Below are 27,447 nucleotides of genomic sequence, written 5' to 3' on the forward strand. Positions count from 1 at the left end.
AACGCTTTGCTAAAGTCTAAGTAAATAACATCGTAATTATCGTCATTATCTACTACCTCGAAGCCTTTACTAAAAAACGTCAGCAGATTTCTTAGACAAGATTTTTCCTTTGCAAACCCATGTTGAGAGTCGTAGATTAATTTGTTTTTCTCTAAATGCGATCGAATGTTATTTGCTATAATTGATTCAAGAAATTTCCCCACTACTGATGTCAAACTAATCGGCCGGTAATTTGACGCTGATGCTCTGTCTGCCTTTTTTTAATATGGGTACTACATTTGTCTGTTTCCACAAGTCTGGCACAGCTCCCGTGTCTAATGATTTTGTAAATAAATTTACGAGGGGTCCGCTAATCTGTTCCTTACACTCTTTCAAAACTCGAGGGAAAATTTCATCTGGCCCTGGGATTTTGTCTTCTTTAATTTATTTATCTTCTTAAGAACATCCTCTTTTCTGATAGTGATATTCTTTAATTTCTCTTCTTCATTTCCCCTAAATATCAGTTCCACCTCTAGAATTTCCTCGTGGGTTTCTTCTGTGAAAACTGATAAAAAGTAGCTGTTCAATGCTTTGCTTATTTCCTTGCTGTCATCAATCACTTCCCCTCTCCCTGACTTTAAGGGCCCAACTTTGTCCTTGACCTTTGTCCTATATACCTGGAAAAATCCCTTGGGATTCGCCTTGGATTCTCTGGCTATCCTGATTTCGTAGTCTCTTTGCTTTCCTTACATTTTTCTTAACATTCCCAGATAGTTCATTATACCTATGTCATGTTTAATTATTCTGGTCATCCACCTTGGTTCATTCTTATTTGACCTAATTTTTTTGTATGGTATATTTTGTTCTTGTGCTTTGCCAAATTTTAGAGCATAATATTCTCCATTGAATTCAAATTTACAATCCTTAATACACAGTTTGATGAGTTCGATGAAGTCATCTTTCGAGACGGACAATGAAATATTATCCAGGGAATCTGTGAGGAAATCCAGTAAATCATCAACTGGGACTTTTGTCAAATATTTCTCCTTAGTCTGTACTCACTACTGAAGATGTGAATTACACGAAAGCGCTTGGAAACTTCGTGTTTTCTTGTTTCCTTGTGGTTATCAGCTTATTCTAGGATCACGCGCACCTACAGTGATTTACTTGCATATATATATATATATATATATATATATATATATATATATATATATATATATATATATATATATATATATATATATATATATATATATATATATATATATATATATATATATATATATATATAAAAATTTCATGTAGATCCACAATGAAAACGTGGATAAGATAAATCTTATAAAATCAGAATTGAAGATGTCTTGAATAATAAATATTTGTTTCCTTTTCCCGTGTGATTTTATCAAGATATATATATATATATATATATATATATATATATATATATATATATATATATATATATATATATATATATATATATATATATATATATATATAATCGGTTTTTTAGTTATAGTGGTTGGTAATGCAGTGGAAGCGCCCCCCAGAGAAAATCCCGAACCAGTACAAACACAATTAATAAAAGTAATTTCCGTGACCGTGGAAGCTAGTACCTGTGATTGGGGTTAATGAGATGCACTGGTAAAAGATGACACTTCTTATCCTTCCAACACTACAGACAGAATCAATAATTGTACACAGGCACTGGAGTACTTCTTAGCGTGGCTTTTAACACTACAATGGGAAACAAAAGTTATAAATGGTATCAAAAATTATTAAAAATATTTATTGCATCTGAAGAGGACTACTAATACAGCAGTTCTACCTCCACCAGAACAGACATCAGAACGAGGAAATCATCTGAAACAATTCATTCGGACATCCTACATCACTTAGTGGTACATAAAATATTAAAAAATATTACTTGCACCGATGAACATGCCTTAAGGGCATCCGACAAAATTATAGCAATCACTGAGGAACAGAAATCCCGATTTTAGTCATACTACACAAGTACATGGATCACTCATTGCCGGTCTGGGATGACCCACAAAACACTATAATCCTAACTGTCCTAACTACCCAGAACTCGAAGGTTGTAACTACTAACCTGCCAAGTGGCAGGCATTTACAAGACCCAGAGAAAATCACTCATGACCCCTCAATCAGGCGGGTGCTCCGCTGTTTTTTTATTACCTCTCTAGATATCAGGAGTCATGAGTGTACTGTATTTCTCCACCAACACCCGTAACATGCTTCACACATGGGTTCAGAATGCACCCGTACTTTAAGGTACTAACAGCCTTTCACAAACGTTTGAAGAGGAACTCCTACGTCCCAAGTGTGCAATCAACCATGAGGAACGTTGATCTCACGCCTGGGCATGGCTACTCTAATCACATTTCCCCACCATCACCTGTAACATGCTTCACACATGTGCTCAGAATACACTCATACTTTAAGGTGTTACAGCCTTTCACCAACTTTGAAGACGAACCCCCACGTCCCACGTGTGCATTCAACCATGAGGAGCGTTGATTACACACCTGGACTTGGTTAATTCAAACACATACACCCAATACTGGGGAGATGAATGTCTCTATGTAACCACTAGACTCCTGGTCTCAGCGTGTGACCTTTCATTCACTCAGTCTGCACTCAGTTTACTCCTAGTACTTCATGGACAGGAAGAGTGACCGTCATCCCTCTAGTTAGGCTAGTTCAGAGTACAACAGGGTGAACCCTGCCCAGCTGAGGAGGGTTCTACTTTCCCGTTAGAAAGATTTTTCACTGACTGACTGAAGAGATGTGGTGTTATATGGGCCAAGGTGGGGAGATTTGATGAACCAGATCGACCACTGACCAAAGTGCAGATGCTGGTCCCATGTAGTTAGTCGTCAGGGACACCTGTTCGCCTCATGCGTTGCCAGCTATATTTTCCGCCCTATCTAAACACTGTCTGAGATCGAATAAAAAACTTACTTGCAACACTGATGAAACTTGTGCGGGGAGGGACGAGGCCACGTGGTCGTTTTCCTTGGAAGAGACGCGTGGCGGCGTCAGCGGTCAGCGTGGCATCCCTCAGGGCGCTCACCTGGCCCCCCCTCCCCCATTGCGTCATCTTTCGCGTATCTCTAAGTTTCTTTGGGACACACATAACATATTAGAACTGGGAAACTATCCACAATAAATTAAAATTTTATAATTGTTCTTTAACTTCTTGAATCGGGTCTACATTAATTCGATAAAGTACATTTAAATTTCTATAGGCCAAGTTCAAAATGCTTCCACCCCTTGACTGAGGGCGTTGCTTGGAGGCTTTTGTTTAAACTCGCCACAAGGCGTGGGTGTTTCAGCCTGGCCTACTTATGTTTCCCTGTTCGGCAGATCGGCCATTTTTGCTCTCTAACGTCTCTAAATATCACATTGAAATTTCTGAATATTATCTATCTATCTATCTATCTATCTATCTATCTATCTATCTATCTATCTATCTATCTATCTATCTATATATATATATATATATATATATATATATATATATATATATATATATATATATATATATATATATATATATATATATATATATATATATATATATATATATATATATATATATATATTACGAAATATTTTAATTTATCTGCTAACTTTTATGATTCTGTATGTTGTTCGTCAGTTCAGTGCCTTACTCGCCTACGTTCCACATGCTAGAGAGACGTTCCCAGACCGTCATCATACTAGGGCTGTCTCCCACATGATGCCAATATTGGAAAAGCTACAAGTTAGACTTTTTCTCTTCACGTCGGCTCGTAAACCAGCCTAAGGCGACAATTCTGGTTAAAGGTGGATTTGGTCAGTTAATGGAGCTTGAAAATAAAAGAGTTCGTGGTCCGATTCATGGTATTTTCTTCACATTTATCATTCTGTCAGTTCTTCCCTTTATAGGAGTTCCCCTTTGTTACCAGTAATTGCGACTATTCTCTCTAATGAGCTATACTTTATAGTTTATTCCCTACACCCTTGTCAGCACACTGGCAGTTGGGCGGTCGGCCAGTGCTCTGTTCAGCACTGTTGGTAAGTACCGGCTCTTGACTATGCTGTACACCTGTACAGTACAAGAACATGTACCACTGCCAGTATTGGTCACGTCTGGACCTAAAAGTTCGCTCTTGGCTTTAGCTTCCCAGTCAAAATATATACAGTAATGACACTTCATCCAACACTTGTAACAACCCCGCCAAGGAGGAGGGGCCAAGCATATACCCGTATTGGCATTACTGCTCTTAAGTGCTGTTCCGTTGTAGATGATCCGCCATGGTATGGCTTATTTTGCTGTCTAGCAATTTACTTATAATTCAGATTAAGATCTGATGCATTTTCTAAAGAAATGTTTTATTTATTTACTTACGATGAAACACGTATTCAGTATTCACATCCCGAGTTAGAGACGTACAGTATGTTTCCTTACTTGCTTCTTGGAATATGTGAACCATTTTTCACAAAGATAACAACTTAACCATAATAGGCAGATAGAATATGACGCGATACAATGTAAATTACAGGCTAGCAAATAAGCCAATTCACTTTTTTTTTTCGACAGCGTTGTTTTCTTCACAGATCAACACTTGAAACGTAAAATAATTTTGTACACTTTTCAATCTCTGAAAATATTATTAGTAGTAGAAATATATCATACCATCATGATATAAGTACAGCACACCAGTCGCCTTGCCATCAATAATAATTGTAAGTTTATGGTACTGTTGATCACTGACAAAAACATCTCTTTCCACGGTTTCTGATTACCAAGCTGGTGCCGGTGTAGCAGCCCACATTAACCCCCCGCCAAATTATACCCGGGGTTACAGTAGGCTAGCCCAAAATATACCCCGGGGTATAAAATAGCCCAGGCTATATTATACCCCGGGATATATTTTGGGCTTGCCCAGACTCAACCTCTCTAGTCCAGATTATACCCCCTTGTTTTTTTTATAAATAAGTTTGTATTTCAATGTCCAGAGTTTTTTTTCATCATAATTTATATATTTTGGGTTAGACCAGACTATATCTCTCCTGTCCTGATTATACCTCCTTGTGTTTTTCATAAATAAGGTAACTCGGAGGAATAATATACTGGATTTAGTATTAAGTAATAGATAAAATACAATTACAAATTTAGAAATTGAAGAAACATTAGGAAATAGCGATCACAAAGTCATCAGATTTGACCTTAACTTAACAAATGAGAAGAAAGAAAATAATAGAATTGTAACAGACTTCAGAAAAGCAAATTTTATAGGTTTAAGAGATAGGCTTAGGAATGAGGTGTGGGGTGGTATTACCCCCACCAGGGCCAGAACAAGTGAATTCAGGTCCCGTGGAAGAGGTAGGATTATTTCAGAATGACCAAGAAGGAAATAAGTCAGGTCGTCAGCCTTCAAATTATATTGATTTGGATAATGAATACGAAAATTTTGCAGAAACCCTTAAGATTATTCAAAACGATATTATTCCAAGAAGGCAATTCAGATCCAAAAATAATAACCCAAAATGGATGAAAGGTAGGATCAAACATCTTATAGGCATTAAGAAAGGTATGAAATAGCCTAGCCTGTTTTGTACCCCGGGGTATAAACTGGACTAGCCCAGAATATACCCGGGGTATAGTCTGAGGAGGGGGTATATTTTGGGCTGTTACACCGGTAACCTAATCATTGTGCAGAACTAATGGCGCCTGAGATCCTATTATTATCATAGTTTGCTACACTAGACCTTCGAGCATCCACTTGCACTGAAAGTCAAATTGTTGAATGTACAGTACTTAAGGGAGACAGTCTATTGGGGAGATAGTCTACTAAAGGTGTAAAATTAAACCCCTGTGTGGTTTATCACAGGGTACTTCCTCCTGCCGTCGCAGACCTTCAACATGATGTTCTACGCCCCAGTGGTCAACTACACGTGCCTACCACCCGAAGGAGAGAACATCACTCAAATATCAGAGTAAGTGGCTGCCTCGTACAGCTTGATCTTCTAGTACTGTACATTGTTGTTACTGGTCACTCTGTCACGAAAAATATCGCGATTTATGTACGTACTGATATGTAGCACCATATATATATATATATATATATATATATATATATATATATATATATATATATATATATATATATATATATATATATGGTGCTACATATCAGTACGTACATATGATTTATAGGTAATTTCCTTACATGTTCAGAGATAATTACCCTGCTTGTTCAGGAGGTAAGGCTATATTTTATATTACTTTGTTCTTGTATGCAATTACTGTTTAATATGTAATACATATTATTGTATAATATGTTTTTGTTAAATTAATCAGTTAATTGTTGCATATCAGTGAGATAAAATAGAATTGAAATTGAAGACATGGTATCAGCACTGTGTTGGGCACTGGTCACCAACTCAGCTGGTGGAAACTGGGACAGAAGCAGACGTGCCTGGCTGGTGCGAGGTTGTTATTCAGTTGGTCTGGTCTCAGGATATTATTGCGGAGATAAGTGGTGTATACTTTTTGTACTGTTCAAGTGCATATTAAGGCTGATGTTAGGCAAGGTAAGGTACAGTACCCCAATATTGCTTCTGCAATCCGACCAGTACCGCACAGTGCTGAACTTCCAGTCCCAAATCCACCGACTGAACAAGAATTGAGTGATTCCGATTCTACCTCTACCTCAATGGAAAACGACTACCAGGATGACTCTGAAAATACCAGGCCTAAACTATTTACTCAAGAAGCGCTTCATGATCTCATCAGGGACCTAAACTTGTCAAAAGAAAAGGCTGAAGTTTTGGGATCCAGACTAAAGCAGCGTAACCTGCTAGAAGATGGAGTGCATATCACTACAGCGCATTACCAACATAGACAGCTGTCTGCATTTTTCAAGATGGCAAACAACCTTTGTTATTGCGAGGACGCAGTATCTCTCATGCAACAACTCTGCAAGTCTGAAACATACAAGACAGAGGATTGGAGGCTGTTTTTTAGACTCAGGAAAAGACTCTCTGAAAGCTGTTCTTTTACACAATGGCAATCGGCTTCCATCTGTCCCAATAGCACACGCAACAAAAATGACTGAGAGCTATGAAACAATGAAAATTCTGTTGGCCGCTATAGAGTATGAGAAACACCAGTGGAAGATATGTGGCGATCTCAAAGTCATCAGTTTACTACTGGGCCTTCAGAGTGGCTACACAAAGCACATGTGCTTTTTGTGCTTGTGGAACAGCAGAGCTGATGCAGAGCACTATGTGAGAAAGGATTGGCCGACAAGACCAAGAGATGCGCCTGGAAGGTTTAACTGTGCTCACAATCCGCTTGTAGATCCAGAAAAGATATTTTTGCCTCCACTGCATCTAAAGCTCGGTTTGGCTAAAAATTTCATCAAAGCTATGGATCAATTCGGTGCTGGGACTCTATACTTATCTCAGAAACTAGGTGGTGTGGTTTCCGAAGCCAAGTTGAAAGCAGGTGTCTTGAATGGACCACAAATTCGTATACTAGATAATGATAGCGAATTCACCAAAACATTGAACCCACTGGAGAAAAAAACATGGGAATCATTTGTCAATGTGTCAAAGAATTTTCTTGGAAACTATCGTGCTGACAACTACAAAGAAATCGTAACAACCTTGCTTCAGAATTATCATGCATTGGGAGCAAGGATGTCCTTGAAATTGCATTTTTTCCCACTCTCATATTGAATTTTTCCCAGGTAACCTTGGAGACGTTAGTGATGAACACGGCGAAAGATTTCATCAAGATATCGCCATAATGGAGAGCAGATATCAGGGACAATTCAGTCCTAACATGATGGGCGACTATTGCTGGACACTGCAACGAGAAGAGAGCAAGCTGTACAAGAGAAAGAGTAAAGTTCAGAAGCACTTTTAGAACTTCATATTTTGTCATTATAAAGGATTTGAACTTATGTTTTTTGGTACAATTTTTTATGAGCTTATCTGTGATAGGTTTAAAATTGTATCTTGAATGACGCGATAATGTTACTATATTTACTATTTTTTTTATTCTTTAAGAAAGTAGGTCTGATGGTAGAATGAAACATCCAATTAATATTCATTAATATGAAATTAGTCATGAAAGCACAGTCACATGAGATAATCTCATCTCTTGCACGACACGTGATGGAATATTAAATATTTGTACCTATTGATTTTATTTATAAAACCTGGTCTGATAGAACAAAACAAATATCAGGATCGAATTCAGCAATATTAAATTAGTTGTGTGAGCATGATCTCATATGTGAACCATTTTGGCTGTTGACCAGTGTCAATCGGACTATAAAAGGGTAGACAAAGGATGCGAGTTTTTGTTGTGTATAATAAAGTACCATAAATTCCTCAACAAAATATTCAGCTTTCTATAATTTACCCTTAACCATACTTAACCTAAACATTAACAGTATATACATATTTATACAACATACAACAATTCTAAAGCATGTGGAGGTGGGGAGGCAATATAAGATTACAAATACTTAAGTGCGGAGCTGAGATGGCTGACGAGTAAGGATGAGTATTGAAGACGATGGTATGTAGTCACTGTGCCGTAGGTTTCCAGGATTTGGTGATCCTGTGGTCACTTCCCAGAGTGAACTGAACTCTCATCGAACTGGAGCTGATGAAGAAGACTTGTAGGAGGTGATGCAACAACCAGGATATGGAGAAGGGAAACCCCGGAGTGGTAACTAAGACTAGTCATACTCGTGTTTCGTCCCTAGATGGCGTTGCTCGTGGTACTGGGTAGGTAGATCAGGACAATAGATGGCGTGGTTCGTAGTGCTGGGTAGGTAGATCATGATAATTGGTGGCGTGGTTCGTAACACGTGTTTTCAGCTGTAGGGAACTGAAATTATCTACAAAGTTGCACGTATATCGAGCAGTGGTCCTTCCCACCTTGCTACCTGTATATGCCAGGGAGACACGAGTCACATACAGGAGGCACTTCAAGCCACTTGAAAGCTTTCACCAACGTAGTCTATGTTCCAACCGCTGAGTTCGCTGGAAGACAAGAAAACAAATGCCAGTATTCACGCTGACACCAACTGTAGGAGCATCGAGGCTACCATTATCCACGAACAACTAAATGTATTGGACTGGCTATGTTACCCGCATGGAGGACAGTAGGCTGCCAAAGCAGCTACTTTACAGTCGCCTAATGAATAGTAAATGTAACGCTGGAGGCCAATTGAAAAGGTAAAAGAATAGTCTTAAGACAAACCTGAAAAAGTGCCAAATCGACCCCCTCACCTGGGAGACGATTACTCCACATAGTAACGCTTGGAGAAGCACCACACGAGAAGGTGTCAATACTTTCGAGTTAGCCCCACTGCAAACCGAGGCAGACAAGTGCCAACGCCGGAAAGACGCCGCCACCTCCTCTCCCGCACTAGATGCAGCCCCCCACATGTGCAACGAATGTGAACGACTCTGTCGGTCCCGTATCGGCCTCTAGTCAACTCAAAACCTGCCAACCTAGGCGACATCCCTAGTAACTCATATCATTGTATCATAGTTGAATTATCGTCATTCTCGATTCCGAGTGACAGCAAAGTAGTAAAGTAGGTGTGTGTGTGTGTGTGTGTGTGTGTGTGTTTGTTTATTAAAAATAACCTGCGAACAATAGACTACTGTATTCACAATATATTACTATTTGGTTCTTTTCTGAATGTGGAATGCCTTCACATCAAAGAACCCAGTTATAACATATGCCTCTCACCCCACCTACTTCACTTACTGGTATAAATAATGTATACGTCATTAGTTTCTGTGAATAACATTTCCAAACATTTTATCACCAAATAAATTATTATACAATTTATAATAAAGAGAACATAATCACAAAGTAAGTACAATTGTTAATTTACTTGTGGTGCACCGCACATTGCAATAATAATAACCGCTTCTACTGTTACACTTTTAGTCCACAGGAGTACACTTCAATTTTACATCCATATTGGTACTTACTGTACCACATGTCAACTCCAAGACAGGCCCCCAAGGTTCATCAGCCACATTTACCCTGAAAAATAATCTTAGATTAACAAAACAGAAGTTGGCTCTCAATTGGCTCAGCACATGTCAATATTGTTATTAATATCCACTCTGTATTTGTCTGGCTAAATAAACTGTTTCAATATCAATATGAATAACTGTTAAAAGTTGGAGACAACATGTTATCTCTCCAGTCATTACTCATTTATCACTCACCTCATTCTTTAACTAGTCAGGATATCGAAACCTCAATTTAGCAAATTAATATACTAACCATCAATAAAATAGTGACAAAATATTTCAAGTATAATGTTATTTTACAGTTACTAAACTTATTCACAGTCAATGCTACTCTATCTCCTTCACAGATATATTATACAATACCGAATATAACAACACATTTGTACAGTTATACCTCTATTCACAAAACAATGACTACCATATATTAGTCAGACCACAGATCATGTCTTAGCACAACCATGACCAGAGAGAAAAAAATTCCAACAATCATGCGACTCATTCTTCCTAAAAACAATTATAATTCAACATATTCACTTTATATTAAACCAATGTGTCATTTAAATACCGTTGGCAATATTATTCATTGCGGGTTAACAATGTTACAGATCGTGAATCAGAAATAACGTTTTCTCATTTAATCACGAAATATTTACAGACTACTGAATAAACAAAAAAAAATCATGAAAACAGATAACGAAAAAAAAATTGGGTGATTTAACAAATTATACTCGTTGACTAAGAAAAGAAAAATGAATACATAACAGTATCAACTTATACCCATATATCAGGTGTATATACCATCCTATAAAATTAAAATTATACTTTACTGCTGGAGGCGTGTTCGTAATAATTCTTTCTTTTAGAGGGGTGAAAAATTCATGCTCAGTGAATAATACAATTTGGTATCCCTAAATATTACTCAAACTTGTCATAAACATTAATACTGTATAATTCCATTTTTGCCTTTGATCACTCAGGTTACACAGCAGTGCTCCTTGCCACTATAATTTTCAAAAACTACAGTAACAGCTGTCTTGTGTCCTCCCTCGCAGAGATTCGTGCACCTACACAGTGGACAGGTCATCCTTGGCGGGGTTGGAAGAGAAACACTGCACCGAGTGGGACTTCGACACTTCCGTCTTCACTCGCACTCTCACCTCTGAGGTAGTGCGCATGCCAGCTGCCATGTCGCGCCACTCTAAGGACGGACATCGCATGTTGAAGAACAGGACAAATGATATAAAAGATATGATCTGCATAACAACATGGATGTGTTTATTTTATTAACACTTTTCTTCTATTGGCGAAATATTTCTATATACACAATATTACTTTTGTTAGGGGTAACATAATATATCAAGACTGATGGGTGCAAGAATGCCAAATATGGACCTATTGATTTTTTTCATTGAGAGGATATAACAGGGATATAAATATTGTTATACCCTGGACACTCAACAGTGATCCTGGAAAAGACTTTCCTAGGATTTTCTTAACTAAACAAACTTAGGTTTACCACCTAACCTGACTGTGTTCAGTCTATGATTAATCACTTCATCAATGTGTGATAATACAATGTGGTAATGAAGAGAGAGAGTTTCACACTTTTAATTAGGCTTCCCAGCAATTATATTATGTACCAGTTGCTGTCATAACGGAACAGTGGGTTCCGGGTACCTGAAGGTGGCACTATATTTCATCATGATGTCTGGTGGGTAACTGGTGTTCCAAGAACACTCTAAATTTCATAATCATAATTGCAAAAAAAATTATCAACCAGTCATTAAAATTAATAGTACTCTATTCTGTAAGATTTTCAGTTAATTTTTGGCAATATCTTTGTACATTGGGACTTTCCTTGTTACCTAAAACTTAGTTTTCCATTAGTTTTTGGATGTGTGTATTTCTGTCAACAGTTCGGGCTGGTGTGTCAGAATTCGTTCCTCCGACCCACCTTTCAGAGCATCTACCTGTTTTCTACCGTGTTCAGCTCCATTATTACCGGATATTTAGCTGACAGGTAAGAGACAGTTGCCATTCCCGCAGTATAACACTCCTCCGAACATGGGCCTATATCTATCTCACCAGCATAATATGGACGCTCGCAATAAAATTTCCATCAGAATTACTGTATGCATTACATAATATTCTCTTAAAGTTATAGAGAATAACATTTGTTTAACTTACCCGACACTACTAGAGTAACAGCGTTGCGACGGCCAAATGGATACAGTGCTTGCGTCCCGTCCGAAGGATCGCTGGTTCGCGTCCTAGGAACCCTTATTTCAACCAGCTGTGAATGGGCACCTACCTTCACAGTTAGAAAGTGAGGACGGTAGAGTGCATTATCGGCCACACTGAGCACTTACGTACCAAAGGTTTAATTTTAGTGTGCTACATTGACACTATCCGTAACGAGCCATGAGGCCTATGGAACCCGTCCATGTTGCCTGGGAGATGTTAGTATGGTACACTGAAGGTGAGTGTAACCTCAGGGTGTTTGTGTCACCTAATAATTATCCTCTGAAACAAATTTCTTTAGGTGACTTTCCCTCCCAGTAAGTTTTCCTGCAATGATTTTTTGCTTTTCTTACTCGTTCATTGCCGTTTAATGATAATCCCAACTTAACAGAAAGTAATCTAAACTAACCTAACTTATTCTAACCTAAACTAACCTAACTTATTCTAACCTAAACTAACCTAACCTAACAACCTAACCAATCTAAAGTAATTAAACCTAATCGTAGAATATAAGGCAAAATAGGAGACACTGTAAAACGGTATAGGTGAGGGTCATTTTAGCTCAAATGAAGTGCACAATTGCGGTCAGAAGTAATCATCCACACCTCCTACTACCATATCAAGGAGCTGAAGGCCTTTCTACACGACGGGTAACAAGAGGGCGGGGAGGCATTGAGAGGTAATAGGGGGAGAGCTAAGGGTGGCGGATCTGGGTAAGGAAGGAATGCACAAGTCAAGGGCCACATACGTCTTATAATTATCCTTGACACCTGAAGAAGGTGATAATGTTGGTGGATGTAGCTTGACGTTGACGGCCTTAATGACACAAGCAGTTGATAGGCCTAAAGCCCAACCAACCAGGAGGGTGGGTGGGTATCCGTGGAGGTGAAGGGGAGCTGTCATATGGATATAACTTTCCCGTAGTTATTTACTTGAGATTTAGGGAGGAATGTGAGCAAGCTTTTGGCAGGTAGTTTCAGTATTGTTGGTAAGGCGTCTGGCTTCAATGAGGGAAAGCCCTAATATGACAACATAAGAGAGGAAGGGAAGTAACTTGGTCATCACCAGTAACAGTAAACGAGGCTGTTAATTGATTACTTCCACCTCTCGCCACTACCGTTCTTGAAAAAAAAAATCACCGCTCGACACCCATCCCAGGATGAACGCTAAAGAAAGTCGATTGGCGAAATGCGGGCAAATTATCGGTTTGCTACAACATGTCAGAAATTGCAAGGGAGGTTGGGGTCACTGTGAGGCGTTGGTTAACCCTCTGGAAGGAGTCTGGGAACTTAGGAAACCGGCCGCCATGAGTATCTTTGATGATTTGCTGGCATTTGATATATTAAAATGACTAGTTTTGGGTGTGTAATATAAACACAAATATTTGAACTCTTGATTCATATACAGTAAATGATATAAGTTTTGGCCGTATTCAATATTTCTCATCAAATCAATGTAGTTTTAAATATCTAATTACCGTTGTTTAAAAACCGGAACAATAACCTCGAAAAATATATAAATAAGGAAATGGACGGCACATTATAATAATCCTAAAACAAGGAACCTCATCTCTTACACTTTGAAGCATGTAAATCTAAGATTAGCAGTTTTATTTAATAAGTCATTAGAATCGGGCCTAGTGCCAGAAGCTTGGAAACTTGCAAATGTAGTTCCGATTTTCAAAAAGGGTGATAAATCAATAGCATCAAATTACCGTCCCATTAGTCTCACGTCAATCATAGGCAAGTTGCTAGAGTCAATTATTGCTACAAAAATCAGAAGCCACCTTGAAACATTCAACTTAATTCATTCTTCTCAGCACGGGTTCACCCAGGGACGTTCTTGTCTCACAAATTTGCTTAGCTTTTTCTCAGAAGTATATGAAGCGGTAGATAATGATAAGTCATATGATATAATTTATTTAGATTTCAGTAAAGCATTCGATAGAGTCCCTCATGAGAGATTGATAAGGAAGGTAGAAGCACATGGAATAGGTGGATCAGTATTAAAATGGATTAGGTCATGGTTAACTGGTAGGAAACAAAGAGTCAGCATAAATGGATTAAAGTCAGACTGGGGTGCGGTCAAAAGCGGAGTTCCCCAGGGATCTGTATTAGGCCCTCTGCTGTTTGTTATATTCATTAATGATCTTGATTTAGGCATAACTAGTAGGATTAGTAAATTTGCAGATGATACCAAAATGGGGAGAGTGATAAATTCAGACAGTGACTTTGAACACCTTCAAAGAGATCTAGATACCTTACATGAGTGGTCAGTAAACTGGCAAATGAATTTTAATACTGATAAATGCAAGGTACTACAGATAGGGAAGACGAATACAAACGTTAAGTATAAACTAGGTAACACGGAAATAGAAAACTCAGTTTGTGAAAAAGATCTAGGTGTATTTGTTAGCAACGACTTGAAACCTAGAAAACAATGTATTAGCGTTCGCAACAAGGCAAACAGGATTCTTGGGTTCATATCTAGGTCTGTGAGTAACAGAACTGCTGACGTTATCTTGAAACTTTACCTAGCATTAGTGAGGCCACACATGGATTATGCGGTTCAGTTCTGGTGTCCTTATTATAGAATGGACATAGATTCTTTGGAGAGAGTACAAGAAGAATGACAAAAATGATCCATAATATTAGAAACCTTCCATACGAAGAAAGACTGAAAAGCTTAGGCTTACATTCATTAGAGAGGCGTAGAGTTAGGGGAGATATGATAGAGGTGTACAAGTGGGTAAGTGGGATTAACAAGGGTAAAATGGAAGATGTTCTGAAGCTCAGTAATAACGAAATAACTAGAACAAATGGCTTTAAATTAGATAAATTCCGATTCAGAAAGGATATAGGCAAGCACTGGTTTGGTAATAGAGTTGTGGATATGTGGAATAGGCTACCGAGTGCTATAGTAGGATCGGGGACGCTAGGGAGCTTCAAGACGAAGTTGGATAGGCACATGGAAGTGCTGGGATGGGTGTGAAAGGGATCTGCCCTGCATGGGCCAGTCGGCCTCCTGCAGTATCCCACTTTCTTATGTTCTTATGTTCTTATGTAAGATAATATAGTGAGAAAACAATTTACTTCCATCATTCCTTTCCTTCTATCATGATGAGTAATTTGCATCGCATACCACCCTCCCACATCCCCCCTCCCCATCAAATGGCCCTTCCCCAAGTGAACCATCCCCCCTCTCCACGCCACGTAACTTATCATGCAGAAAGGACCCCGCCAGGCTCAGAAGTTAGGTGGTGGAGTGGATGATTACTTTTGACCGCGACTGTATGATCCACTAATATGAAGTGTAAATCTCGGCCCAAATAAAGGAAATCTTCCTGCTCAAATGAGGGGATTTTTCGCCCAATTGAAATGGCAATGTGCACAAATGAAAAGCGCTTCCTTAAATCATCCATTTATTTGTGCCATAAAATGTCCCCATCACACAATCTTTTTCTAAAACAAGTTTATAGGAGTTCAAAGTTTCTCACAATTTATACTGTGGTGGTGATGTTACTACTTGGTGATAAGTTGCATTTTTATTCTCTAGGTGCTCCAGCAGCTAGTGTTCTTTGCAATGATAGCAACTCGCATAAGCACCTCAAATTTACTCATATTACAATGATGATGGAGCGCAGCGATCAAGTGAATACAGTACTTGCCTCCTGTTACAGGGGTCGGTGGTTCGATTCCCGGTTGTTCCCAGTTTACCCAGCTGTAAATGGGTACCTAAGTTAACTACTTTGCAAAGTGAAGGTGGTCGAGAGCAGTACCGGCCCAGCTGCCCTCTAGTGTACTGAAGGCTTAGTATACAGTGTGCTATATCCACACTGTCCCTAATGGAATCCCGCCTCTGGGACCCACTTTACTTTTCACCTTGATGACATCCCACCACTGGGTTAATATTTCCCCAGTTTCACGAGAAGATAAAATATAGGGGCAATTAGTTTTTTCTCGGTGTTTTTACTACTTTTGTTGAAGTTGTGTGTGTGTTCCTGCAGGTACGGGAGAAAGATCGTGGTGGTGGTAACGCTGGTGGTGTACAGTCTCGTCTCTCTCAGCATCTCTGCCGTCACTAACTTCAACGCTATTCTCGCTCTCCGTTTCATCATGGGACTCTTAACCAACCACTGCTCCTACTTGCTTTGTGAGTACTTAGAAAGTTTGAGTTGTCTTGTCATGTATATAAGAAATAAGTGAATCAAAACGCACATGCAGACAAACACTACTACTTCTACTTTGCTGTCACTCGGAATCGAGTATGACGATCATCCAGCACACACACACACACACACACACACACACACACTTATATATAGTTAAGTTGTAAAAGATCTGATCTCTGTAAGTGTGGCAGGATTTTAAAATACAGTGGAAGCGTTTTTCAACAAAGTCTTTTCCGTACAGGCAACAAAAAACGGTGTAGCCATGACTGTTGGTTGGTTATTGGGGTTTAAGAGAAAAGTTGACAAGATTTACATTTAATTAATATTATAAAATTACACTTACAAATGTTTGAAACTTCCTAAAGCAACATTAGCAATATGGACCAATAAACACGTCCACTGACTGAGACCAGAATAAATCTTCTTCAACACAAACTATTGAAGATACAAAAAATAGCACCTTGGTATTAACACGCCCTTATATCTTTCTGTGATGTTAACAATAAAAGGATATAACATACATGGGCGGATCCAGAAATATCAACAGGGGGGAGGTCAAGAAATTTTGACTGGGGGAACCTGGTGAGCAAAGCGAGTCCTCCCAGATGTTTTTTTTCTTTATCTGATCTATATCGTGGGCATTTTGAGGCCATTTTGAAGCCACGTGCACTTGATATTAGGAGATATTCCGAGGTCAATAGTAATTACTTTTTATCATACAAAAATGCCTGAGTACAAAACTACAGCAAAGCAATACAATACTGCATTAAAAAAATATTGGAATTATCTGGTAAAAAGAAGGGGTCAGGCCCCCCTCGGATCCGCCCTTGGCATGCACGAATGTTTCACAAAATCACACCTTATAAAGACTAGAAAACATTCCTGAATCTCTGGTAAAGCTGGTCTTATTTTGTTATTTTACCAAATAGTTTTAATATGACTACACCAAAATATCAATAGTTGTTTAAAAGACAAAATCAGATGATCTATGACACCATGCAACCTTCTGGTACAAAACTATTACTCATAGAATTACAAGGAAAGCTTTTTGTATTTAATTTATTAATGAAAGTTTCAATGAAATAAATTATCTAATTAGGTAAATCACTGGATAATTCTTCTTCTAGTTACTGATCACAGAAAATAAATTAATTCAATGTAGAGATATTGAAAAGAAAACTCAATGAAAAATAAAAGGACTCGTGTCCTAAGCTGGATGTGTTTCCCATGAAATTCAACAAAATATTTTTAAATGCTTCAAATTCTAATAATAATTCACAACTCCTTTCGTAGGATTAATTATTTTAAAGTGATTTGGTTCCCTAAAGGCCTGTTAGCAGCCCAGAAACTGATCAATCAACAATTTTTAAAACCTCCAAATTTCTTTGAGATTTCTGTGAAACATATAATTCCTAAGTATTATTTCAATCCGGTCCAAGTTTTTACATACTTAATATCTAATCTTGAACAAAAATGCAAAATGAGTACCACACGTTTATCACAATATATTATTTCACTCTGTAATACTACCCAGGTTCACACAATGTAATGTTTCCCACTGCTTTTCCAAACAACTGAGATTAATTTGAATTGGTGTAAGGTTCCCACTCTGGCACAAATGGTCTTAAGAAATTAGTTAACTAGTTATTGCTGTATAAGCAAGACACACTTGGTTGAGTTTCCTGTATGTCACTAATTTGGTGATACTGAATCAAATTTCCCCGTTGTTAAAGGTGGAGGAAACGGTTAGCAACTGAACAGGTTTATATATTTCGTTCATATCTTGCACAGTTATACTTTGGATGATATTAACTAATAAAATAGATACGAAAAATGCTTATTTTAATCATAATTGTTATATTTTTTTATTTCCATTTTTTCTTAGAGGCGTCATTTGGGGGGGGCTTGGGGGTCCCCCCCCCAAAAAAAAACCTGGCTTGCCGCCCCCAAGTCCTGAAATGCCCCTCCCAAGGGCTGTCTTGCTCTCCAAGGAAAATTTTGATTATATTCCTTTTTTTCGTATCGACCAATTTTGATTTGGTGAGAACATTTCAATGGTATTTCTACAGTGCATAACTAAACAAAATGATAAGTATTCATCTATTTTCATCATTCTTATTGCCTATCATTTATAAACTGAATAGCAGCATGGAAGTAAGTCATATTGCTAGCAGCCACACGGTCCACACCGGGCAGATGTAAATTGAAAATTTAAAGTGTGTTGGAACGTGTTTCATCTGTTACAGCACCACCCGGCGGCACCACGGTGGAGCAGGATTTTGACCCCTACTCTCTGCATATAATGGTGTTCCACCCAACCCCCTCACGCCCTAAGCAAAATCTGAAACGACGCTCCAGTTTTCTCTATCTACGATTATAAATCACCTGTAGTGGGCAGGACATAACGGACCTGTAGTGGGCAGGGCATGAAGGAAGGGGGAAAGTGTGGGGTAAAAACGCGGCAAAAAACTGATCAAATGACACTTAAAACCCTTAAGCCCCATGTTAGGATTCTGCTGGCAGTACCCCCCGCCCCCGCGGGGTTAAATTGTGAAAAAAAAAATTCTGGCCAGTTAGCGCGTATTGTCGTCCCTTAGTGAACGAATGAATTCTAAATCCGTTCTCGCTTAAATTAATTACTATTAAACGATCGAGAGTCACAACGGGGATTTTTCCTCCTTTTTTATATGTTAGAATGCCTTTTTATTTTTTAGCCTTCAATATCCAGAGCCGCGTATCTATAAACTGCGCAAACCTTATCTATTTTTTTCTTTCCGCCCAATAGGTTCTCTTAAGCTTATTTTTTTTTTAAATGATGAGTACTTATTATTGTAATCGAAACCGATTTTTTATTCATTTTCAATACCTTTCAAGCAGCATTGGATTCTAAGTGAACTGCATGTTCGTGTACTCATTGTTCTCCTCCAAGGAGGAGGACTGAGGGAGAAGCCATATAGTTTTTCAATAGCGTCCTTATCACGTCGTGTTCCGTATCGTATCACAAGTTATCTGTGCTTGTAGAGGAGGAAAACCATCTCCTAGATTTCATCTGTAAACATTGATTTAGTGTTCAAGTGTTCAAAATGCAGCAGAAACTTACAGCGAAGAAGAAATATGTGTTTCAGTGTAAGAACCGATTGTACTCTCACGTCTAAGAAAACACAAAATTACACCAGATATAAAAGACATGCTAAGTTGAGCAGTGAGGTGAGAAGACGCGTGTCGTAGTTACTCCCGACCCACGTGCTTCCACGTGCCTCGCCAGACTTACTGTCGCCACACACGCCACGCCACTCTCACTTTGACGTGGAGTCGTGGATATCTCGTCTCTGTTGAATTGTCTTGCTTGTTTCTGTGTTTTATGCTCACATTTCTTAGTGCCCTCACCGATTCTCACAGTATTAACGAACCCTGCGGGAACTGTCGTTAGGACAGGCCACAAAGGGGCCACTTAATGGGTGTGAGCTGGGCCGGTGAGTTTAGCTGACAGGGTAAAGTAGGCTCCCCCTTCTTTGGGGTTCCTGTTGCAAAACCAGAGCCACCAACCTACGACCCCCGTTGGGGGGAAGAGGGATTAACTACGGCACTGGTCCTAGGGCAACAAGGAACTAGGTAGGTGTAGTGAGCCTTCATTGTCAATTTTTGATATAAAGATGAGCGAGAGAGATGTAAGCGATGGAAGGAAAATGCCACAAGAGACCTCGGAAGGAAAACAACATCTCCGACATAGACTGTGATGAAGTAAAAGATTCCCAAAGAAACCGAATTCAACCATGCATACGAGGTAGTGGTAGCACTGGAACTAGATTACAGAACATCAAGTTCAGTGTTAAGCCCAATCTAGTTGGAGACCTGATACTTTCCCCCCAAGACCACAACACAGCCAAGATCCTCAGCGAGGTCACCAATCACAACGGGAAGACGGTCAAGATAATACCATTAGACCCCGAGGAGAAAACAACCAGAATGGTCCTACTACGATATCCTCTGGAACTACCTGTAGAAGTCATCATAAAACATCCAAAAGTGACCAAGGCAGAGCGTTGTGTTACGAGTCAGGACAAAGCACAGACAAAGCAAGTGCTAGTGGACATCAAGGGGACAGTCCCAGAGGAGGAAGACCTAAGCAACTGGGGGACTTAAAAGTTGCGTCCTTTTGTCCCAGAACCACTACGATGCTACAAATGTCAGAAATTCGGTACATCACTAATCCCGATGACACAAAAAAGTGAGATGTGGCATCTGCAGCCAAAGTCACAAGACAGAAAGTGTATTAAAAACACAAGGAAGGAACCACCACGACAACCAAGTGCCCAAATTGGAAAGAAACATCACGCTTGGAGCACATCATGTCCAGAGAGGAGAGACCGAATGAAAGTTGCAATGGCAAAAATTCAACCACAAAACACAACAGAAGCACCTCAGAGCACATTCCTTCCCTGCACTTCTCCCACCAGGCTACAGGACAAAATTGAAGACACCGGGACAAAATCAGTCCATGGAGGAAACCATGACAAATCAGTGGACTCCACAATGGCAGCTCCAGAGTTGTATAGCAGTAAAAGCACAGAACACTCCAGTATTGGTTTAGAACATCATATTGCCTGGCACACTGCATCCCCCTCAGGCGACCGCCCACCTGAATACACCCCAGCCTGCCAATCTACAAGCGGCATTCACAGAAGAACAAATAAAACAGATGATCGCCATTATCGTACTGACTTTCTCTACAATAATAAAGAAACAAGATAACAGCACCGAAAATATAATAAATGCAGTTATGACACAGCTCACAGAAGAGATGCAGGACGACCAGACCCCCAAAACTCCACAACTACAAGTGGAACAAACGACGCCCTTGAGTCAGATATCAGACAAGAAGAAGAACTTGCCATCCGAGAGATTACTCAAAACCGTGAAACTTCAAGCCCCTCGCAACAGATCACGAGGAATAGAACAACAAGCACAGACCGTCAGCAAACACACGATCACAGGCAAGATCGACAGCACCCTGAAGAGAGCAGAAAAAACTCCCAAAACAAGCGGAATTCCACCTCCTGCTCCTCCCTTAGAGCAGGGGCCCAAGAAACAGCCACCAATGAGCACACCATTCCTAACGGACGAGGAGGAGAGCGACTCAACCATGAACACTGAGAGCAACTACAGCACCAGCGACGAGGAGATAATGATAGAATAGCCCCACCTCCTTGTCATCTCAATATAACACAGTAGAATGTACAAAGCCTGTCCAACAAACGGCATACTGTAGAAGCAGCCGCCATTGCTAAAAATATTGATGTCTTCATTCTGCAAGAAACCCTGATGTCAAAAGATAAACAATTCCGCTTACCAGGATACCAACAGCACTCTTTAACAAAAGGGACCAACTCCCATGGCAGCATGATTCTTGTCAGGGCGACCATCCCCAGTTCAGAAGTAGAACCAGTTCACTGTGAAGATTGAGTAGAGGCACAAGCTGTTCGGATACACCTGCCAAACGAAAGTCTTGTAGTATACAACATCTATAAACAGCCACCACCCAAACGACTAGAAGCCGGTGAACTACTGACATAAGATACACAGGAACTTGTGCTTATTGTTGAGGACTTCAATGCCCACCATCCAACGATCAATCCGACCACAACAATGAACCAGGACGGTCACCACCTAGTGGAACTGCTGACAGATGTTCCAGAAATAACGCTCATTAATACTGGGACCAACACACATACTGGGAGGAACATTGGCCCTCGCATTCATCTCCACTGAGCTCGTTCCAGTAGCTCAGTGGGAGGTAGATGATGAACTGACCAGTGACCACTTTGTAACAACAACTACTTTGAGGATGGAGCAACTCCCCGTCCGCCACCCAGATGGAATACCAGGAAAACAGATTGCAAATTATATCAAGATGAACTCCAAAAATGGTATTCGAACTATGAACCACCAAAAGATATTGACCAACCAGGACCTTACTGATGCCAAACAACACGCAGTAGAGAAAGCAATACCAAAAACAAACCCTACAAATAAACACCACAAAGACTACTGGTTCTACAATGACGAAGTCAGAGAACAGAATCACAGAATCAACACCTTCAGAAGACATCTCCGTCAGTACCCTTCCCGTGAGGGAGTGAAACTCTTGAGAGCTGCTGTCCAACATACTCGTCAAATTACTCAGAAAATTAGGGAAGACAAATGGCTCGAGTGGTGTGCAACTCTGGAGAAAACTCAGGATAGCAACAGGAAAACTTCCCAGAGCTCCAGCCCGCCGCCAGCCACTAAAGGAAGAAAATCGCATGGCAGAGCACTTGGCAGAAAGCTCGTCATCAGCTCAACTACCTCCTGAAATAAGACTTCATCTACAGCAAATACAAATGGAGAGAGAAGAAATGGTCAGACATGAAATTGAACAAACTGACACTGCAGTCTGTCTGTTTACTATAGAAGAAATCAGAAGGGCCAGGGAAACAAGCAAGACACAGCCCCTGGCAATGATGGTATATATCCTATTCATTGCTCAGCAATGCAGGACTTGCTGGTGAACTTGCTCTCCTAACAGTTATCAACGCATCATGGTCAGCAGGCAAACTCCCGTCAGCCTGGAAAAGGGCAAACATTGTTCCTATTCCCAAACACAACGATCCCCAGAATATCAGACCAATATCACTAACAGCATGCATCGGCAAAACCGCCGATAGGATGGTCCTTACACGACTCCTCTGGAAAACTGGACCACTTCACCACAATATCTTTGGATTCACCAAAGGTCTCAGCACTGCACACAGTTTGGCCATTCTCCTGGGATCGATTGGTGAAAATAAGGCAACCGTAGTATACCTTGATCTAGAGAAAGCATTTGAGCTGGCAAATGCACTGGCCATTGTAACCACTCTGGCCCGGAAAGGCGTCAAGGGATGCCTACTGGTTTGGATTGCTGACTATCTCCAAAGGAAAACAGCAAGACTTAAATGTCAAGGACACGTCTCAGATCACCAAAGACTGGAAATTGGCACACCACAAGGAGTTCTCAGTCCAACTCTCTTCAACATCCTCATGGAAAATTTGTGTTGGCTACCCTTTCAAGAGGGTACCAAACTGCTGACGACTTAGCACTGATAGTAAAAGGCAAATCAGCAAAGACCAATAAGCACTAGAAGGATTGGACACAATGAGCCGGTGCTACAACTGCAAATATAAGGTATTGCCCTATAAATACCTGGGCATCTGGATTGACAAATGCCACAAATTTGATACTGAGATAAACTATCTAAGAGGCCGAATAGGCAAGAGAGTCAACATGATGAGAGCCATAATAGGACCCAAGGTGGGTGCGGGACATGTAGTCCTAAGAACGCTATATATACAAGCCATTCGATCATTAACAGGCTAGGCGACACCGGCTTTTAACACACTGTCTGAGTGGCAGTGGGAGAAATTGGAGGTTGCCCAGAATAACGCTATGAGAGTCATTGTCAAGGCACCTATGTGTACAAAAATTAAAAACTTGCACATGGAGACAGGTCTTACATCTCCCCAAACCAGGGCAGAACGATTAACAGCATACCAGGGGTCGGGAAAGTGACATCAAGAATGGACTCTTACGAGCACTGAACCTTAACAGAGATGTCTTTAGTAAGAAAACATGGCTATTGTGCGCAGCTGACGCTGTAAATCGACTGAAATTGAAAGACACACTCCTTAGCAAAGGATCTGATACAATGAGACCAGACTACAGCAATTTCACTTAGATACTCTTGCTTCTACAACATTACTGGTGGTACATTTCATTAACATACAGCTACAAGGACCAACTCCTTGGCTTTACTCAACTGCAATTCCAAGTGGATACTCTTACTTCTTACAACATTACTGGTGGTACATTACATAGACTACACCACATGACAAACTTACATATGGTACCTTCACTAGAACTGTTGGTAGTGCATATGGAGGATGCACCCACAACACATAACACGTTAATATTGATACCAACAATTTATATGGGTTCACTACCTAACATGGGATAATTATATTCCGGTTAATTATCCCCCAATCATATATAACAAATACTGTGGACCATATAACTGTACGGAGTGTCCCAGGGTAGAACACTTGCGTCTCAACAAATGAAAATCGCTGTTATGGTCGGTTGTATTCTGACACGTGGCGAGAGTCTGGGGTCTAGTTCCCAAGATGCAGACTGGAGCAGTTTAATCCTGCCGAATCAGCGACGTCGTCCAATACAGCTAACTGTTAGGTAGCCACCGACCCCGGGCAGCCGGTGGGATGTTCAAATAACCCACACACTGGACCTGGGATAATTTGCAGACGTCAAGGAAGGGCTGTTTCTACATACATATATAAAATGCTAGTGACAGGGGGGAAGGAGGTTCAGGGGAAGGATAAAGGGAGGATTGATGTGAATTTTAGAAGGAGAGAATAGGTGCAGTGGCTAAACACCGCTTGCGTGAGGGCGTTTAAGTTAGAGGCAGCAGCAACTCGCCTGGACGCGGCGAGGAGGCGGCAGGACAGAGTCAGGTGAGCGTCAGGTCAAGCGCCAGGTGCGTGTTGGGTTGGGCCATGGTTTCTCAGTGCTTGGTCGGCTTGATTGTGTGAGGGCCTCTTTGTAGCTCAGTTTCTTGTCGAGTCGAGCCTTGGCTATCATGCATTCCTCCTTCCATTTGGGGCAGGTCCGATCGGCGGAGGAATAGGGGCCTCCACAGGCAGTGCATTTTTTTACTGTGTTGGGGCAGACAGTGTACATAAGAACATAAGAACATAAGAAAATAAGGAGTCTGCAATAGGCCGGTTGGCCTGTGCATGGCAGCTCCTGTCGAGAGTTACTACCACTCTCTATCATCCATGAATCTATCTAGCCTCCTTTTGAAACTTTCCAGAGTTCCCACACTTACTACAAAGTTGCTAAGCCTGTTCCACTCGTCCACCACCCTATTTGTGAACCAGTTTCTTCCTATCTCCCTCCTAAACCTTAACTTATCCAACTTGAATCCGTTGCTCCGAGTCCTATCCTGCTCGGATATTATAAGAACTTTATCTATATCCCCTTTATTGATTCCTTTCACCCACTTAAATACTTCTATCATATCTCCCCGCACTCTTCGTCTTTCTAGGGAATGCAAGTTAAGTTTCTTTAACCTATCCTGATATGGAAGGTTTCTAAGTCCCGGAATCATTTTTGTCATTCTTCGTTGCACCGACTCTAGTGAATTTATATCCATTCTATAATAGGGGCACCAGAACTGAATCGCATAATCGAGGTGCGGCCTGACTAGCGCAAGATATAGTTGCAATTAGACCTCTGCACTCTTGTTACACTTCTAGATATAAAACCCAATACTCTGTTTGCCTTATTTCGAACATTAAAGCACTGTTTTCTAGGCCGTAGGTCCAGGCTTACAAGTACCCCTAGGTCTCTTTCACAAGTCGACTTCTCTAGGTTGATGATGTTAAGGCTGTATACATTATAAGTATTTGTTCTTCCAATATTAAGTACGCTGCACTTGCTGGTGTTGAATTTCATTTGCCATTTTTCAGACCACCCCTGCAGTTTATTTAGATCCTCCTGTAATGCATTTGCATCCTGCCCTGAATTAATTCTTTGCCGTTCTATTTTCATAAAATATCCGCAAACTTGTTAAACAATGATCCAGCATTCAAATCGTTTATGTAGGATTTGTTTATGGGCCTAATAATCTCGGGGAACCCCACTGGTTACACGGCCCCACTCAGATTTAACACCATCTACGCTGACCCTCTGCGTTCTATCGGTGAGCCATGATTTTATCCAATTTAAAACTTTCCCCTCGATACCATGAGCCTTAATTTTTCTCAGAAGCCTCTGATGCGGTACTCTGTCAAATGCTTTGCTAAACTCTAAGTAAATAACATCGTAATTTTCGTCATTATCTACTACCTCGAAGACTTTCCTAAAAAACGTTAGCAAATTTGTTAGACAAGATTTTCCCTTTGTAAACCCATGTTGAGAGTCGTAGATTAATTTGCTTTTCTCTAGATGCGATCGGATGCTATCTACTATAATTGATTCAAGAAATTTCCCCACTACTGACGTCAAACTGATCGGCCGGTAATTTGACGCTGATGCTCTGTCTCCCTTTTTGAATATGGGTACTACATTTGCCTGCTTCCACAACTCTGGCACAACTCCGGTGTCTAATGATTTAGTAAATAAGTTTACGAGGGGTCCGCTAATCTGTTCCCTACACTCTTTTAAGACTCGAGGGAAAATTTCATCCGGCCCTGGGGATTTTGTATTCTTTAGTTTATTTATCTTGTTAAGAACATCCTCTTTTCTGATAGTGATATTCTTTAATTTCTCTTCTTCCTTTCCCTTAAATATCAGTTTCACCTCCGGAATTTCATCTCAAATTTCTTCTGTGAAAACTGATAAGAAGTAGCTGTTCAATGCTTTGCTTATTTCTTAACTGCCATTTATCAATTCTCCCCTCCCTGACTTTAAAGGCCCAACTTTGTCCTTGACCTTTGTCCTATATACCTGGAAAAATCCCTTGGGATTCGCCTTGGATTCTCTTGCTATTTTGATTTCATAGTCTCTCTTTGCTCTCCTTACATTTTTCTTAACATTCCTAGATAGTTCATTATACCTGTTTCTGAGCTGCTCCTCCCCTCCCTTTAATTTCTTATATATTCCTTTCTTTATTCCTATGTCATGTTTAAGTTTTCTGGTCATCCACCTTGGCTCATTCTTATTTAACCTAATTTTTCTGTATGGTATATTTTGTTCTTGTGCTTTATGTAGTATACTAGTGAATATATTATAGTCATGATCAATTGTTGTGTCATCTATGACCTCACCCCTTCCTACTGGGAACTGACGTGACTGTTCCCAGGTGACCTCACCAAGGTACCTTCTTAACCCCTGATAATCCGCCAACCGAAAGTTTGGGACTCTGACCATA

The 27,447-nt window shown here is 40.1% G+C and overlaps 1 protein-coding gene across 2 annotated transcripts in view; it reads left to right on the plus strand.

Annotated features, from left to right (window-relative positions):
* The window catches only part of LOC121880143 (organic cation transporter protein-like), a 112,847-nt gene that overhangs the window by 18,473 nt on the left and 66,927 nt on the right, over positions 1-27,447 (plus strand). For both annotated transcript variants that reach the window (XM_042387221.1, XM_042387222.1), the window contains exons 2-5: positions 5,886-5,991; positions 11,124-11,235; positions 11,988-12,091; positions 16,319-16,464. In XM_042387221.1, the coding sequence (XP_042243155.1) occupies positions 5,886-5,991; positions 11,124-11,235; positions 11,988-12,091; positions 16,319-16,464 (468 nt within the window). The remainder of the gene's footprint in view (positions 1-5,885; positions 5,992-11,123; positions 11,236-11,987; positions 12,092-16,318; positions 16,465-27,447) is intronic.

The sequence above is a fragment of the Homarus americanus genome, unplaced genomic scaffold, assembly GCF_018991925.1.
Source record: "Homarus americanus isolate GMGI-L3 unplaced genomic scaffold, GMGI_Hamer_2.0 scaffold30108, whole genome shotgun sequence".
Lineage (NCBI taxonomy): Eukaryota > Metazoa > Arthropoda > Malacostraca > Decapoda > Nephropidae > Homarus > Homarus americanus.